At 50.8% G+C, this 12,150-nt stretch overlaps 3 protein-coding genes across 8 annotated transcripts in view; 2 read left to right on the forward strand and 1 right to left on the reverse strand.

Annotated features, from left to right (window-relative positions):
• Positions 1 to 6,627, forward strand: part of sulf1 (sulfatase 1) — a 45,600-nt gene extending 38,973 nt beyond the window's left edge. For all 5 annotated transcript variants that reach the window (XM_088362938.1, XM_088362942.1, XM_088362941.1 and 2 more), the window contains 8 exons: positions 326 to 608; positions 681 to 1,027; positions 1,096 to 1,190; positions 1,342 to 1,413; positions 2,188 to 2,360; positions 2,429 to 2,571; positions 2,770 to 2,893; positions 4,933 to 6,627. In XM_088362938.1, the coding sequence (XP_088219064.1) occupies positions 326 to 608; positions 681 to 1,027; positions 1,096 to 1,190; positions 1,342 to 1,413; positions 2,188 to 2,360; positions 2,429 to 2,571; positions 2,770 to 2,893; positions 4,933 to 5,987 (2,292 nt within the window). In that variant the 3' untranslated portion in view covers positions 5,988 to 6,627. The remainder of the gene's footprint in view (positions 1 to 325; positions 609 to 680; positions 1,028 to 1,095; positions 1,191 to 1,341; positions 1,414 to 2,187; positions 2,361 to 2,428; positions 2,572 to 2,769; positions 2,894 to 4,932) is intronic.
• Positions 6,245 to 11,043, reverse strand: LOC148380608 (procollagen C-endopeptidase enhancer 2-like). Of its 2 annotated transcripts, none has more exons than XM_088362945.1 (9): positions 10,092 to 11,043; positions 9,910 to 10,018; positions 9,285 to 9,540; positions 8,632 to 8,756; positions 8,339 to 8,475; positions 8,096 to 8,265; positions 7,754 to 7,837; positions 7,028 to 7,195; positions 6,245 to 6,935 (listed from the first exon to the last, which is right to left on the reverse strand). In XM_088362945.1, the coding sequence occupies exons 1-9, from the start codon at positions 10,169 to 10,171 to the stop codon at positions 6,781 to 6,783; spliced, it is 1,284 nt and encodes a 427-aa protein (XP_088219071.1). In that variant the 5' UTR covers positions 10,172 to 11,043; the 3' UTR covers positions 6,245 to 6,780. The 2 variants fall into 2 exon arrangements, with proteins under 2 accessions (XP_088219071.1, XP_088219072.1); XM_088362946.1 differs by having other exon boundaries at positions 6,248 to 6,911; positions 10,092 to 11,033.
• The window catches only part of u2surp (U2 snRNP-associated SURP domain containing), a 7,836-nt gene continuing 6,441 nt past the window's right edge, over positions 10,756 to 12,150 (forward strand). The window contains exons 1-5 of the mRNA XM_088362943.1: positions 10,756 to 10,865; positions 11,448 to 11,546; positions 11,650 to 11,764; positions 11,890 to 12,014; positions 12,096 to 12,150. The exon at positions 12,096 to 12,150 is cut by the window's right edge and continues 16 nt beyond it. Coding sequence (XP_088219069.1) covers positions 10,821 to 10,865; positions 11,448 to 11,546; positions 11,650 to 11,764; positions 11,890 to 12,014; positions 12,096 to 12,150 — 439 coding nt within the window. The 5' untranslated portion in view covers positions 10,756 to 10,820. The remainder of the gene's footprint in view (positions 10,866 to 11,447; positions 11,547 to 11,649; positions 11,765 to 11,889; positions 12,015 to 12,095) is intronic.

The raw sequence follows: 12,150 nt of genomic DNA on the forward strand, positions 1-12,150 counted from the left end.
TATTTGCGCCCTCGTTCCCACACTACAGATGTCTCTCGTCCACTTGCCACTTTTTTTTTTTCTTTCTTAATTCCTCCGCTGAACTGACTTCATCACGCCTGTAGAGAAAGACAGAGGATGTGCGAGAGAAAGGGCGTCGGTGTGTAATTATACGCTGACGCATTTTGGAGCGGACCCGACCGGCGAGTGCGATCGGAATGTGAAAACAAAATTTGAAAAAAAAGAAGCGGGGACTCCCCTGACACATCCGATTCATTTCGTGTGGTCGTGATGTTTGATGAGCGCCAAGCGATGACTTCATTCCATATCGGTCGCTTCCATCTAGAAGTGGCACTGCGTGGAGGAGATGACGGGCAAGTGGAGGATCCAGAAGTGCAAGGGCGGCTCCAAGGAGGGCGGCTCCAAGGAGGGCGGCTCCAAGGAGGGTGGCTCCAAGGAGGGCGGCTCCAAGGAGGGCGGCTCCAAGGAGGGCCCCCGCAAGAGGGCCCGCAGCCTGAGGCCCCGCAGCAGCTACGACACCCAGGAGAGGGGCTGCCACTGCTCCGACGCGCTCTACAAGGCCTCCAGGTTGGAACGGCGCTCACACCGCCAGACTTCCCCCGGACAGCGTGAGTGCAAATGAGAAAATCGGCCACCGCTTCAAAGTCACCGAGGTGGCCAATTGAATGATGTTTTGGCAGGTTATCGGCCGCGTTTCGTCCACACGCGGGCCGCCAGGTCTCTCTCGGTGGAATTCGAGGGCCAGATCTACGACGTGGACCTGCAGGCCGACGACCGGCGCGCCGTACGACGCCGCGCCCTCACCAAGCGCCACCACGCGCCCGAGGACGAGACGGACTCGGACTCGGGTTCGGACGACGGCTCCGAGGAGATGCTTGCGGACGACACCAACGCGGTCGGGTACCCCAAGTCCCTGAAGGTCACCCACAAGTGTTACATCCTGATGAACGACTCGGTCCACTGCGAGAGGGAAATCTACCAGTCCTCCAGAGCCTGGAAAGACCACAAGAGCTACGTGGACCAAGAGGTGCGTTTAAAGCACACTTAAATGGCAGACGTGCCGTGCGGACATTTCACGAAACAAAATGTCGGCAGATCGAAGCGCTTCAAGACAAAATCAAAAATCTGCGGGAGGTCCGAGGCCATCTGAAGAGGACGCGGCCAGATGAATGTGACTGCGGAAAGAAAAGGTACAGGAGAAATCATAGGCATATGCCTGTGAGTGGTGTTCCGCGCTATGATATGGATGGATGGATGTTGAAAAATCCAGCAGAGGAACTATTGATGCTAACTGTTAGCGCCACTGTTGTCAGACTGTGTGTGTTTGTCTCTCTCCACCAGTTTTTACAGCAAAGGGGAGAGAAGCAAGGCTGAGAGGTCGAAGAATAGGAATGATCAGCTGCATCCGTTTAAGTGAGTGAGTGAGTGAGTGAGTGAGTGAGTGAGTGAGTGAGTGAGTGAGTGAGTGAGTGAGTGAGTGAGTGAGGCGAGCGTGGCGCTTTGCAAGCCTGCATGCCCCCGCTTTGAATTCCTCAATTGCAACTCAATTTTTAAACCCGACGCGATTCAAATGGCAAGTCTCAACTTTGTCCCACTTTCCAATTTCAAATTTGGATTCGTGTCAAGAAACGCAGCCTCCAAACACAGCTATTTTTTAACTAGCAGCAAAACAGATGACTTTGTAACCAGAAACATTTATTAGGCCACATTTGTGTCAGCGACAAGCAGCAAAAAAAGCATAATAAAATCAGGAAAAATAAAAATAACGTGTCATGTTGGCAACTGTGAAATTTGTCGACAAGCCTATCATCTAGACCCTTGTTTTGTTTTGTTAGCGTTATGAGAAATCAAAATGACAGGGCCGTGGCTTTTATTTTGTTCCTATTGCGTCTGGAAGTGATCAGGTTGCATGCAAAGACATGATGATTCACCCAAAATCTTGCAACAGACACAAAGCAGCTGTTGTGAAGTCGCTAGGCTGGGAATAATGAGAATGGAGCACGCACGCACTCACGCACGTGTCACCAAAGGTGGAAAAAAGTACAAACTATGAGTTGTGCAATTTATACAACACGCCAACGTTTAGCATTGCTATAACCAACCCTTCAACCTTGTAATCAAGTCGTTAGGGAGCGGCCATGTGACAGTGTGTTGTGTTGTTGTTGTTTTTTTTCTTTCGCGTCCCAGGGAGTCGGCGCACGATCTGGACGGCAAGACGCAACTGTACAACGAGATCCGCCGGCGCAAAAAGGAGCGCAAGGAGAAGAAGCGTCTGAAGAAGGGCGACGACTGCAGCCTGCCGGGCCTCACCTGCTTCACGCACAACGACGACCACTGGCAGACCGCCCCCTTCTGGACACGTACGTCTATTACGGTCAATTCCGCTGAAATAGGGTTGATCCAAACGGTGTCAACATTTTTGCTCCAGTGGGCGGCTTCTGCGCATGCACCAGCTCCAACAACAACACTTACTGGTGCCTGAGGACCATCAACGAGACGCACAACACACTCTTCTGCGAGTTCTCCACTGGCTTCCTGGAGTATTTTGACCTCAACAGCGATCCCTACCAGGTGGGACGCACGCCAATTGATGCACAAGCACTTCAATTGCCAAACGGTCAACGAAAGCACAAATGATGAAATTAGGCAAAAGAAAAAGCTAGCAAGCGCCCCACATTCGATCCCTGTGTAGCAATAGAGGGGCAGAACGCTAACACAAATGCTTCCATTGAGCAAAATAGCAACTAAACCAGCATCTGTTGTCATCAGCTGACCAACGGCGTGTACGAGGTGGATCGCGACGTGTTGAACTCTCTTCACGGCCAACTGATGGAGATGAGGAGCTGCCAGGGCTTCAAGCAGTGCAACCCCAGACCCAAAGGCTCGGACGCGGGTACGTCGGCACTCACGCGTGCACGCACGCTCCTTATGATGACACTTGACCCCGCGGCCAACGCACGTATCCATCGGCATGTCGCATGATTGTACTGGGAATGATGAGCGGCCAAACGGTGCTCACGGAGATGCTCGTGAATGAGTGATGTGATGTTTGATTTCACCCGCGCGCGCACACACACACACACACACACAACACCCCACCCACCCACCCACAACCTTCTTCCTCCTCCGTCTTTCTTCTATGTGTGCCTGACTGAAGTGGTGTCGAGTTCATGAGTTGAAGTGAACCATCCAGCTAAATCAAGACTTTGACACTTTATGGAACATCAGCAAGCACACAACTTGGCCTCAAGAAATGTAGTTAGCTTCATGCTAACACACAATGCCAAACGCCATAGGCGTGCTAACAATACTAGCATCTGTAATGGTGGTTATTCTATGCATTTGAGCACAAACAGGCCTGTCATCTTTTTCCTCTGCAAAGAACAACCAGATTTCCTGTAAGCCTGTATTTTGCTGCCTCCTAGTGGCCAAGGCAGGCATCAGAAGGAAGAGCAGCGGCTCAACTTAATTCCCTTCCTTCTTTTGCCGCCGCCGCCGCCGCACACACGATCAGCTTTGGTTCAGTGCGAAAGAATCTTTTTGCCCATCTTTTCGGCGTCTCCTTTGAATCAGATGATTAACAATGGATTGCTTTTATGTTCCTGATCAGGGGGTAAAGATGGAGGCAGCTTTGAGCCACACAGGTATCCACATATTTGTTTGTCATTTCTGTGGCTTTTTTATTTTTTGCCTCTTCTCCAGTCGCGTTAACACCTGCATGGGCCCCTCCTTTGCACTAATCCATCCATGACGTTTGCCAGTCTGCATGGGGAAGGCGCTAACATTTGACGCGAGCCGGCCCGAACTATTTTTCGCAGCTTGGTTTGTCAAGTCGGGTTGCCGTCGTTTTCTTTTCAGAGCGGCGAGCACTCTCCACCTCTTTTGGGAAACGCATGATCACAGTCTGTGTCGGCCATTCTAATGCACGTCCATGACATGCATGACATCATACCATCATTACCTCCGGGGATAGTTTGACAAATGAATCTACTTCCAAAAACGTCACATAGCAAAGTATTGGACTCCGCAGTCTCTGCTTGGCTGTCGAGCTCCGTTTTGGACAATTTGAGGATATGTGACTAGAAACACATGACAAAACACACGCTTCATTCCAGCTTACTCTGGAAATGTTCAGACGCTTTCTTTACCCGGCCGGGAACTCTGAGAAAAGGAAAAAAAAAACACCACGTGCTAATGTTAACTTGCCCTGCAAATATTAGATTCCAGAGTTCTTGCAGCTTGCGCGCTGCTCTCACGTAAAATCAGTCAGGTCGTGACCAAAAAGAAACACTCATGATCTTATCCTGAGTGAAGAACTCCGCTGTCTCCACTTGGCTGCAGTGTTGGAGCCTGACGGAGCAGCTTCAACGCTGGAGAAGCAAAGGGAAATGTCAAACTATTCCATCAATGTCCACCATCATCATGATCATACTCATCTCCACGGTCATCTCATCCGTGACGAGAATCTCAATTTGATGTGTGTTTGTCGCTTAGCAGGCGACAGCAGCACGGAAAGCGCTCAAAGAGGGGACCGATCCTTTCCTTCCTGTGAGTCCACTAGTCGGGTCTCACCGCATCACACACACACAAAACAATGCATTTACGTATTTAGCATCCCAGGAAGCTTTCATCGGTTTGCTTTCTATTTTGCATTCTGCTGCTGCTGCTGCTGCTGCTGCTGCTGCTGCTTTATTTGCAGATTTCTTTGGCTTTTGGGTTTTGATTCCAGGTTGCAGAGCGACCGCGCATCTTTTCACTTCCCGTGCGTGGCTTTGTTTTTGCGGCGGATTGTCGCTGAAGCGTTTCCCCTACGCTTCTCGGCATGCGTTTGCACGGCTCGACCGAATGCATGACGCCGGAGCTCCATCCAAATTGCATCCTCCCGCTTCGGTCCCATATAGATCCTTAAATGTCTTTCCATTCCTCCTTCAGGGCACTCTGGGACGGACGACAGGGTTAAACTGCCCAACCTGACGGAAGAGGACGTCAACTGGCAGGGACTGGAGGATCTGTATAGCATCAACGAAAGCCTTTACGACTGGAGGCCCGACTACAGCCCGGGAGCCGACGACTGGGCCAACTTCCGCAAGGACTTGGACCGCCTCTTTCAACCGCCTGTTTTTTTAAACCAATCCCGCCCCACGCTGGACGACGAGCTGGGCTCTGGGGGCGCGGGCAGCGGAGAGGAGGCTGGGGATGTCTGGCCAGGCCAGGACCTCTGGTTTAGGGGAGACCTTCCCAGAGTCATCACGCTCAGCCCTCCGCCGTCACTAGAGAACAAACCCGATCCCGTTGTCAACGACTTACCCGAGAGGAACGCAGTCCAACCCCAGGGGGACACCTTACCCACTTCCATCCTATTGCCGACACCCGAGCCAGATCCCGTTATCGACGACCCGTCGAAGAGGCAACGAGAGCGGGAGACGGGGCAGCGACCCCGGTGCGTGACTCCGGGGGGCGTCGTCGTTCCCGGCCCCAGCTCAACGCCAGCATCCTCCCCGCCAAAGAAACAGGACCCCGTTCAGACAGACTCGCTCCAGGTGCCGAGGTCGTGGCCCCAGGTGGTCCCGCCCACGCCCTCGTCTGCTCCGACGCTTGAGAAGAAACCAGATCCTGTGGCCAAGAGGCAAAGGGGGGGCCGGCCTCAGGTTCCGGTGCGCCAGCTGGAGGAGCTGGACGGGGAGGTGTTTAGCGGCGAGGGCCCGACCGAGCTGGACGCGCGGCACGACGCTGTCCTGCGCGCTCACAACAACCGAGAGCTCCACCCCACCCACGTGGACGCCACTCACCCCGGCACCATTAACGACGAGGGCGACATTTTCCAGGACCAAGGCTTCCTCCCTCTGCGGCCCAACGTGAGGTCCGGCACTACCGGGAGCCCCCGAGACCGGCCCGCCCCGCCGAGTCGGGGCGCCGCAGTGCCGCCCCTCGCGTTGGTCTTGGAGGGCAGCGGCTCTCCGCCTCAACCAAGCGGTCCGCAACTCTGACCAGACACATGACTGACACGTCAGTCATTCAGACTTGCATAATGACTTTCAAAGGTATTTTTTTACATTATTATTAAATTTATTATTAGCTGACAGTGTTATGATTTCTTTCAAGAAAAAAAATTATATATATATATATATTTAGATAAAAGCCTTAATGCAGCTAAGTGTTGGGATTGAAATGGAATAATTCCATGCATTTTGTTTTTAAGGAGTGTGAGTGCGTGGAAAAAAAACAACGCTCCCCAATGCACTTTGGAACTTTTTTTAATGATTTCCCTTTTTTTGAAATATGTTGGATGCTGCGGTACAAGAGATTTTGTTGTTGTTTTGTTTTCCACTGGTTTAGCTCATAAAATGTTGACTTATTTACATTGTAAACACATTTAAACACTTGAAATTGTGTGTGTATGTGTGTGTGTATGGAAGGTTCATGTCCCATTAGTCATAAATAATAGCAATCAAAATGGATTGTCAGACACTAATTTCAATCGGTTACATTCATTTTTGCACATTGGTTTGGATTGTAAGGCATGGTGCTCCTGTGTGATTGTGCGTGCGTGCGTGCGCCCGAACGAGCGAGCGAGCAGATGCTGGTTGCTGGAAAGCCATGACAATAAAAACCTCTCAACCATCCCAGCATTGTTTAACGCATCACTTTGTCTCACATCCTGGTAAATACGTTCATACTTTAACTCCAGTTTTTTTTAAAAAAAAAGCATTTATATTAACTCTTTAATTAATTTAATGAAGTAATTTGCTCAGGGAGCCATGGTTTAACGTGCCCCCCCCCTCAGCAGCGCTTGTTCTTCAGCATGTCGAGCACCTTCCGGTTCTTGGTCTTGAAGGCCAGCACAAAGTGCTGGGGGCTCACCTTGGCGCGGCCCTCTTCATCCACGTGGCCCATGAAGACGTAGTTCAAGCCTGGTGAGGTCACACACACAGAGCCTGAATGCGGCGGCGGTGGAACGACGGAGGGGAGGGGAGGGGGCCACGCGTGAGAATGTGCGCCACTTCCACACGGGTACGGTGGTACTCACCTCTCCTGACCAACGGGCACTTCTTACACAGGATGACAATCTTGGTGCTCATGGTCTTCCCCGCTTGCTGAATGGCCAGGTTGCCTTCTTTGTACACGTTCATGATGGACACAGTTGCGTGGACGCTGCCGCCATGCGCCACTGCCGAAATGACCGTGCCGCTAATCACTGTCACAGACGGCAGAAGAAATAAGTCAAATTGGCTGACTCACTCAAAGATCTATATAGGTATGTATTTTCACAAATGGTCGCTAAAGAACACATTGGCTTGTTTGGACAATTTCACACTCGATTGGCGGGCAGCTGGGGCATCGCGTCAACTATTTCGACACAAGCAATTTCAGAAGTACTACATTCTCCATAATTATGCCTTTCAGATTTTGGGTTTCCACCCGAGCCTGAGGTGCCCACACCAAACACGGCCCCCGTGCCAGTCCTCCTCCTCTTTTTAGGAATGCCAAGCAAACCAAGTCATGCGGTAAACATCCCGCAGAGGTAAACACCGGCGGGTGAATACACGGCATTTATGGAGGCTTAACGCCACAGGAGCGCTTTCACTGTGGCCGTACTGTACGCTCGCCTGGCCCGGCCCGGCCCGGCCCGGCCCGGCCTCCCTCTCAAGGACGCCTTTGAGGCGCCTGCCTATCCAGAGGCTCCTGACTTCAAGAACAGAATCGTTGTCGATAAATGCTTCAAATAGGAAGGATAAATTGCGGACAGCCTCACCAAAGTTGCTGGAGCAGAAGTTGCTCTCCAGTGTGCCTCGTCGTTTGCACTTCTGCCGGCACAAGGCCACCGAGTACTTGAGTGCTGCAGACAAATGCGCGCATCAATAATACATTGTCATTTTTCTGAGCCAGATACATATCAATTTGTCTGTTGCGGAAATGGCCATGGCGCATGCCCCCCCCTCCTCCCGCCCCCTTTTAAGGCACATCATTTACAGTAGCTTCGGATGAGCCCAATGGCAAACTAACAAGGTTACATGACTGGAGGGGAAAAAGAAGCGCTTCTCCCCGAGCGTTGTTGTCATATCCGCCGAGATGTAGGAGGAATGTTGCTACCTACGTATGGGCCTGCTCGTGACCGGCTGTGCGCTTGTGGGCGGCGGCGGCGGCGGCGTGGTGACGGAGAACTTCTTGGGCCGGAACTTGTAGTGGGCGATGAAGCCGTCGGCGGTCAGGCTGAGATCCGACAGGAACTGGACGAGGAGCCGGTTCCCCTCGGAGAAGACGGGTCTGCCGAGCCGTACGACATTGGGGATGTGCGAGACGGGTCGCGACGCAACGAGCGAGGCGGGAGACCACCTACGCCGGGGGGCTGTCTCCGCAGTACTTCCCGATCCTCCTGGCGTCGTTGATCTCGCCGCCGTTGAAAATGGACACGTGGTCGTAGCGGCAGTAGTTATCACGCTCCACGTCGAACTTCTCGAACTTGACTTCGATGATCTGCGACCAAGGGGGAAACGGGAGTCTTCCATCATGCGGCCGCTTCAAACGAGATGATTAAAGGGTGCCGGTGCAGTTTGTGGGATGACGCAAAAGCATCTCACATTCCAGCCTCTGGAAAAAGGCTTGAGATGATTTTTTTTTTCCGCTCTTTACCTGGTTCTTTGGTGCCACTATGTGCCAGGAGCAGGTGACACCGGCCGGGTAGTCCCTGTCAGGCCAGTTGGGAGTTTTGAACGTTCCAGAAGGTTTGTCCAGTCTGCCCCCACAGTACTGATCCCCTGTTGAGGCAATGTTACTTATGTCAAAGGACTTGGACAGATCCCTCACGTGAATGCTATGCTATCAGCACGACGTGGACCCCGAAGTGATGGGGGAGTCCACACACTTCCTTGACACCAATGACTTTCTTACAAAGTGGAGACCTTTTGTTCACTTGGTAAATCAAAAGCTACAAAGTGATTTGAAATGCCACTTAGCCATGTTGGGAAACAAACTAGTCATACTAAGTGAGCCCTGTGAGGATGTTTTGTCGGACGGCAGGCAACATGTTGGAGCCAAGCCAGCTAGCCGCCTGTCCTACAGTTGCTCTGGAACGGGCAACCGGTTATTAAAATTCCACTTGGAAAGCAAAGCAGACGACGCTAGCCTGCAGAGAGGAAAAGCCTGTCTGACCATGTACGTATGTGTGTGTGCGTGTGTGTGTGTTGTTCTTTGCGGGGGGTTAGGGCTCAGCATAAATGCCCGAGAAATTTCACATCCGGCTGAGAGAAGATGTTGCTCGTTGTTGTCCAAGAAGGAGAGGCTACCTCTCTCGTGCGGCTGCGCGGCAGAGAAAACGGACAGGAAGCCGCTGCCGGCCGTGTTGGCGTCCGACACCATCTGCAGCGTCATCTTGTTGCCGGTGGAAACCAGCGCCCCCGGTTTGAACGTGCCGCAGAAACGTCCGAGTCGCTGCCCGTTGACGTGACCGCTGTACACGTCCACGTAGTCGTAGCGACACAGGCTGTCGCTCTCCAGGTCGAGGGAGCGGAACGACAGCACCACCACTTTGCCCTCCGGGACCTACAGGGGGCAGCGTGGATACATTACAATTGTTAGAGTATACAGCAGTGGGCTCGGACCTGACGTTTCCAAACGACCGAGATCGGGAAATGAAGTCGTCGATCAGTCGTGCACAAAATACAATGTATGATGTTAACACTGCCTTAGCATAGCTTTGTGACAAACTACGCGACTCAGGCGACGTTGTCAGAGCTTTGTCATCGAGTACCACAGTATTCATGCCATTGATTGAGATTCACTGGTACTAAGAGAAGAATATATCTTTCTTTTCAGCCCTTTGTCAATTCACATTAGAAAGCGCACGCTAATAATACATAGGAACAATTAGAGTACAATTTGAATACATAAATTGCTTGCTTGCTTACTTACGGTGATCCTCCACACACATTTAGTATTTGGGGGGTAAACTCCTGGGTACCCCTGACTCCCGATTATTCCAGATTGTCCAGTGATGTTTCCCCCACATGTAAAAGAGGGCCTAGGGGAAACCAAACCAGAAGACTGAATACACAATCTGCTCCATAGTGAAGAAAAGTATGCACGCAGTTAACCTTCTCTCGGACTGCCCGTTACACACTTGGGCGAGGAGGGCGAGACACCACGCGCAAACCAGCCCGGACACTCTCCACATTGTCGGCCTGCCTGACTGGAGCGGGCTGCTCGCCTGCTGCTCCAAAGTAAAGTGGTGGAAGTTCCCGCAGCGGTAGCAGCGGCAGCAGCAGCAGCGAGTCTGCAGTCTGGAAAAGATGAATGCAGCGTTTGTTTCGATGGAGGAGGAGGGAAGAGGAGGAGGAGGGAGAAGGAGGACTTTTTATTTTCTACCAAAACATTATTTCTCATGTTAACATATGCACATTTTATAGAACATTAACAGTATGCACACAGCATTATAAATAAATAGACTGGACACAATTGAATTCTTACTGTCATAACACAAATATAGCATCGAATTACATATTCTTTACAGAAAGACAATAAATAGTAACCACATATGCTTTCCTTTATTGTATCATCGGTATTATTTTGAATACATTAGTTTTATTGTTTTAAATGTTTTTTCTGACTTCGATTTAAAAAAAAAATCCAACTCAAAATGTTTAATTTGAACATGAAATAAAGAAAGGATTCCTTCTTGTTCGTTGTAATACGTTGTCATTTTTCAGTACTTCGGAAACATGGCGTGATCGGTACTCGATTACAAATACGTAGCCTAGCTTTCACATTGGCCTCATATGATCCATTTGTCGGTGATCGATTGTGTTTGAGTCCCGCACGGAAAAATGGCGGACCGACCGCCAGGAGGTTCTCAAAAGGCTAGCGCTAAGGTGAATTCACGCTTTCTGTTTGGAACCACTCCGGCATATTAGTGTAATGTGTAAACAAAAGTCGTATTAATATGGGCCGACCGGCGGTAAAAATGTCAACGATCGGCCGCGTCTAGCGTGTACGCCACTGTTAGCACTAGCATGCTAACATTCGCTTGTGTGGCCACACTTGCTACTGCGTTAGCTTAGCAACGGTAGCAGTTCCCGGTCGCAATCCCGACGGCCGCTTAGAGCTCGACTTCGATGCATATTACACCGCATTAAAGGGAAATGTATGTATATCGCTAGTGTTGTTACGGTGAAATCTCTTTGAATGGAGATTACGTTTATCCAAGAGGCATTTGGCCTTACAGTGCCAGTGGTGAAGGCCACTTTATTGATGCTAATTTACTGCTAGCATACGGACAGTAACGTGAGCTTTGCAATAACCATGTGAAAACAACGTGAGATCAACTTCCCCGTCTTGAAGTAAGCAGTGCTACTGCCACTAGCTAATAGTGAAGCATATGAAGGTGGTGGTGGTGATGATGACAATGCCACGTGAGTCCGCAACAGCCTCTCAGTTGTACTTTGCATCCAAAGGCGCTGCTCGAGAGCAAACTCAAGTCTTTCAGCATTGGCAAAATGTCCGTGGCCAAGCGAACCCTCAGCAAGAAGGAGCAGGATGAGATCAAGAAGAAAGTGAGTGACCCCCCCCATGGAACGAGGGAAATGTCAGGCTCGCATACTCTGCACAAGGGTACTAATAAATAGTGTGAATTATGTTTGCCATTCCTGCGTTTAGGAGGATGAACGTGCTGCGGCGGAGATCTACGAGGAGTTCCTCGCAGCGTTTGAAGGCGGCGGCGAGGGGAAGATTAAAGCTTTTGTTCGCGGCGGGATAGCAAATGCCACAAAGGGTACGTCCCGTCGTATTCCTGCTTTTGAAATGAAAGTACGCAGCTGCAGTTCATTCACTGCCTGTTGCGCTAAGGCTGCTATTTTTTTTCGGAATGGATCAAATGCTGTCGGTCTTTCCTAACAGAGGAGGCAGCGACGGACGAGAAGAGAGGCAAACTGTACAAGCCCAAATCCCGCTTTGAGAGCCAGTCCAAAAGCATCCTGCCCCTGGAAACCCCGGCTCAGTTCTTACCAGTAGACAAACGACACGTGAGTATTGCTTTGGGTTGAAAGATGCTCAACACACATACGCACGATCGTCATGCTTATTTTTTTGCTGCTGCTTTGCAGTTTGCCAAGAAGACCAATGAAAAGGAAAAGAAGAAGAGCAACCTGGAGCTATTTA

This window comes from Syngnathus floridae, chromosome 20 (assembly GCF_059516105.1).
Source record: "Syngnathus floridae isolate MCC-2025c chromosome 20, RoL_Sflo_1.0, whole genome shotgun sequence".
Lineage (NCBI taxonomy): Eukaryota > Metazoa > Chordata > Actinopteri > Syngnathiformes > Syngnathidae > Syngnathus > Syngnathus floridae.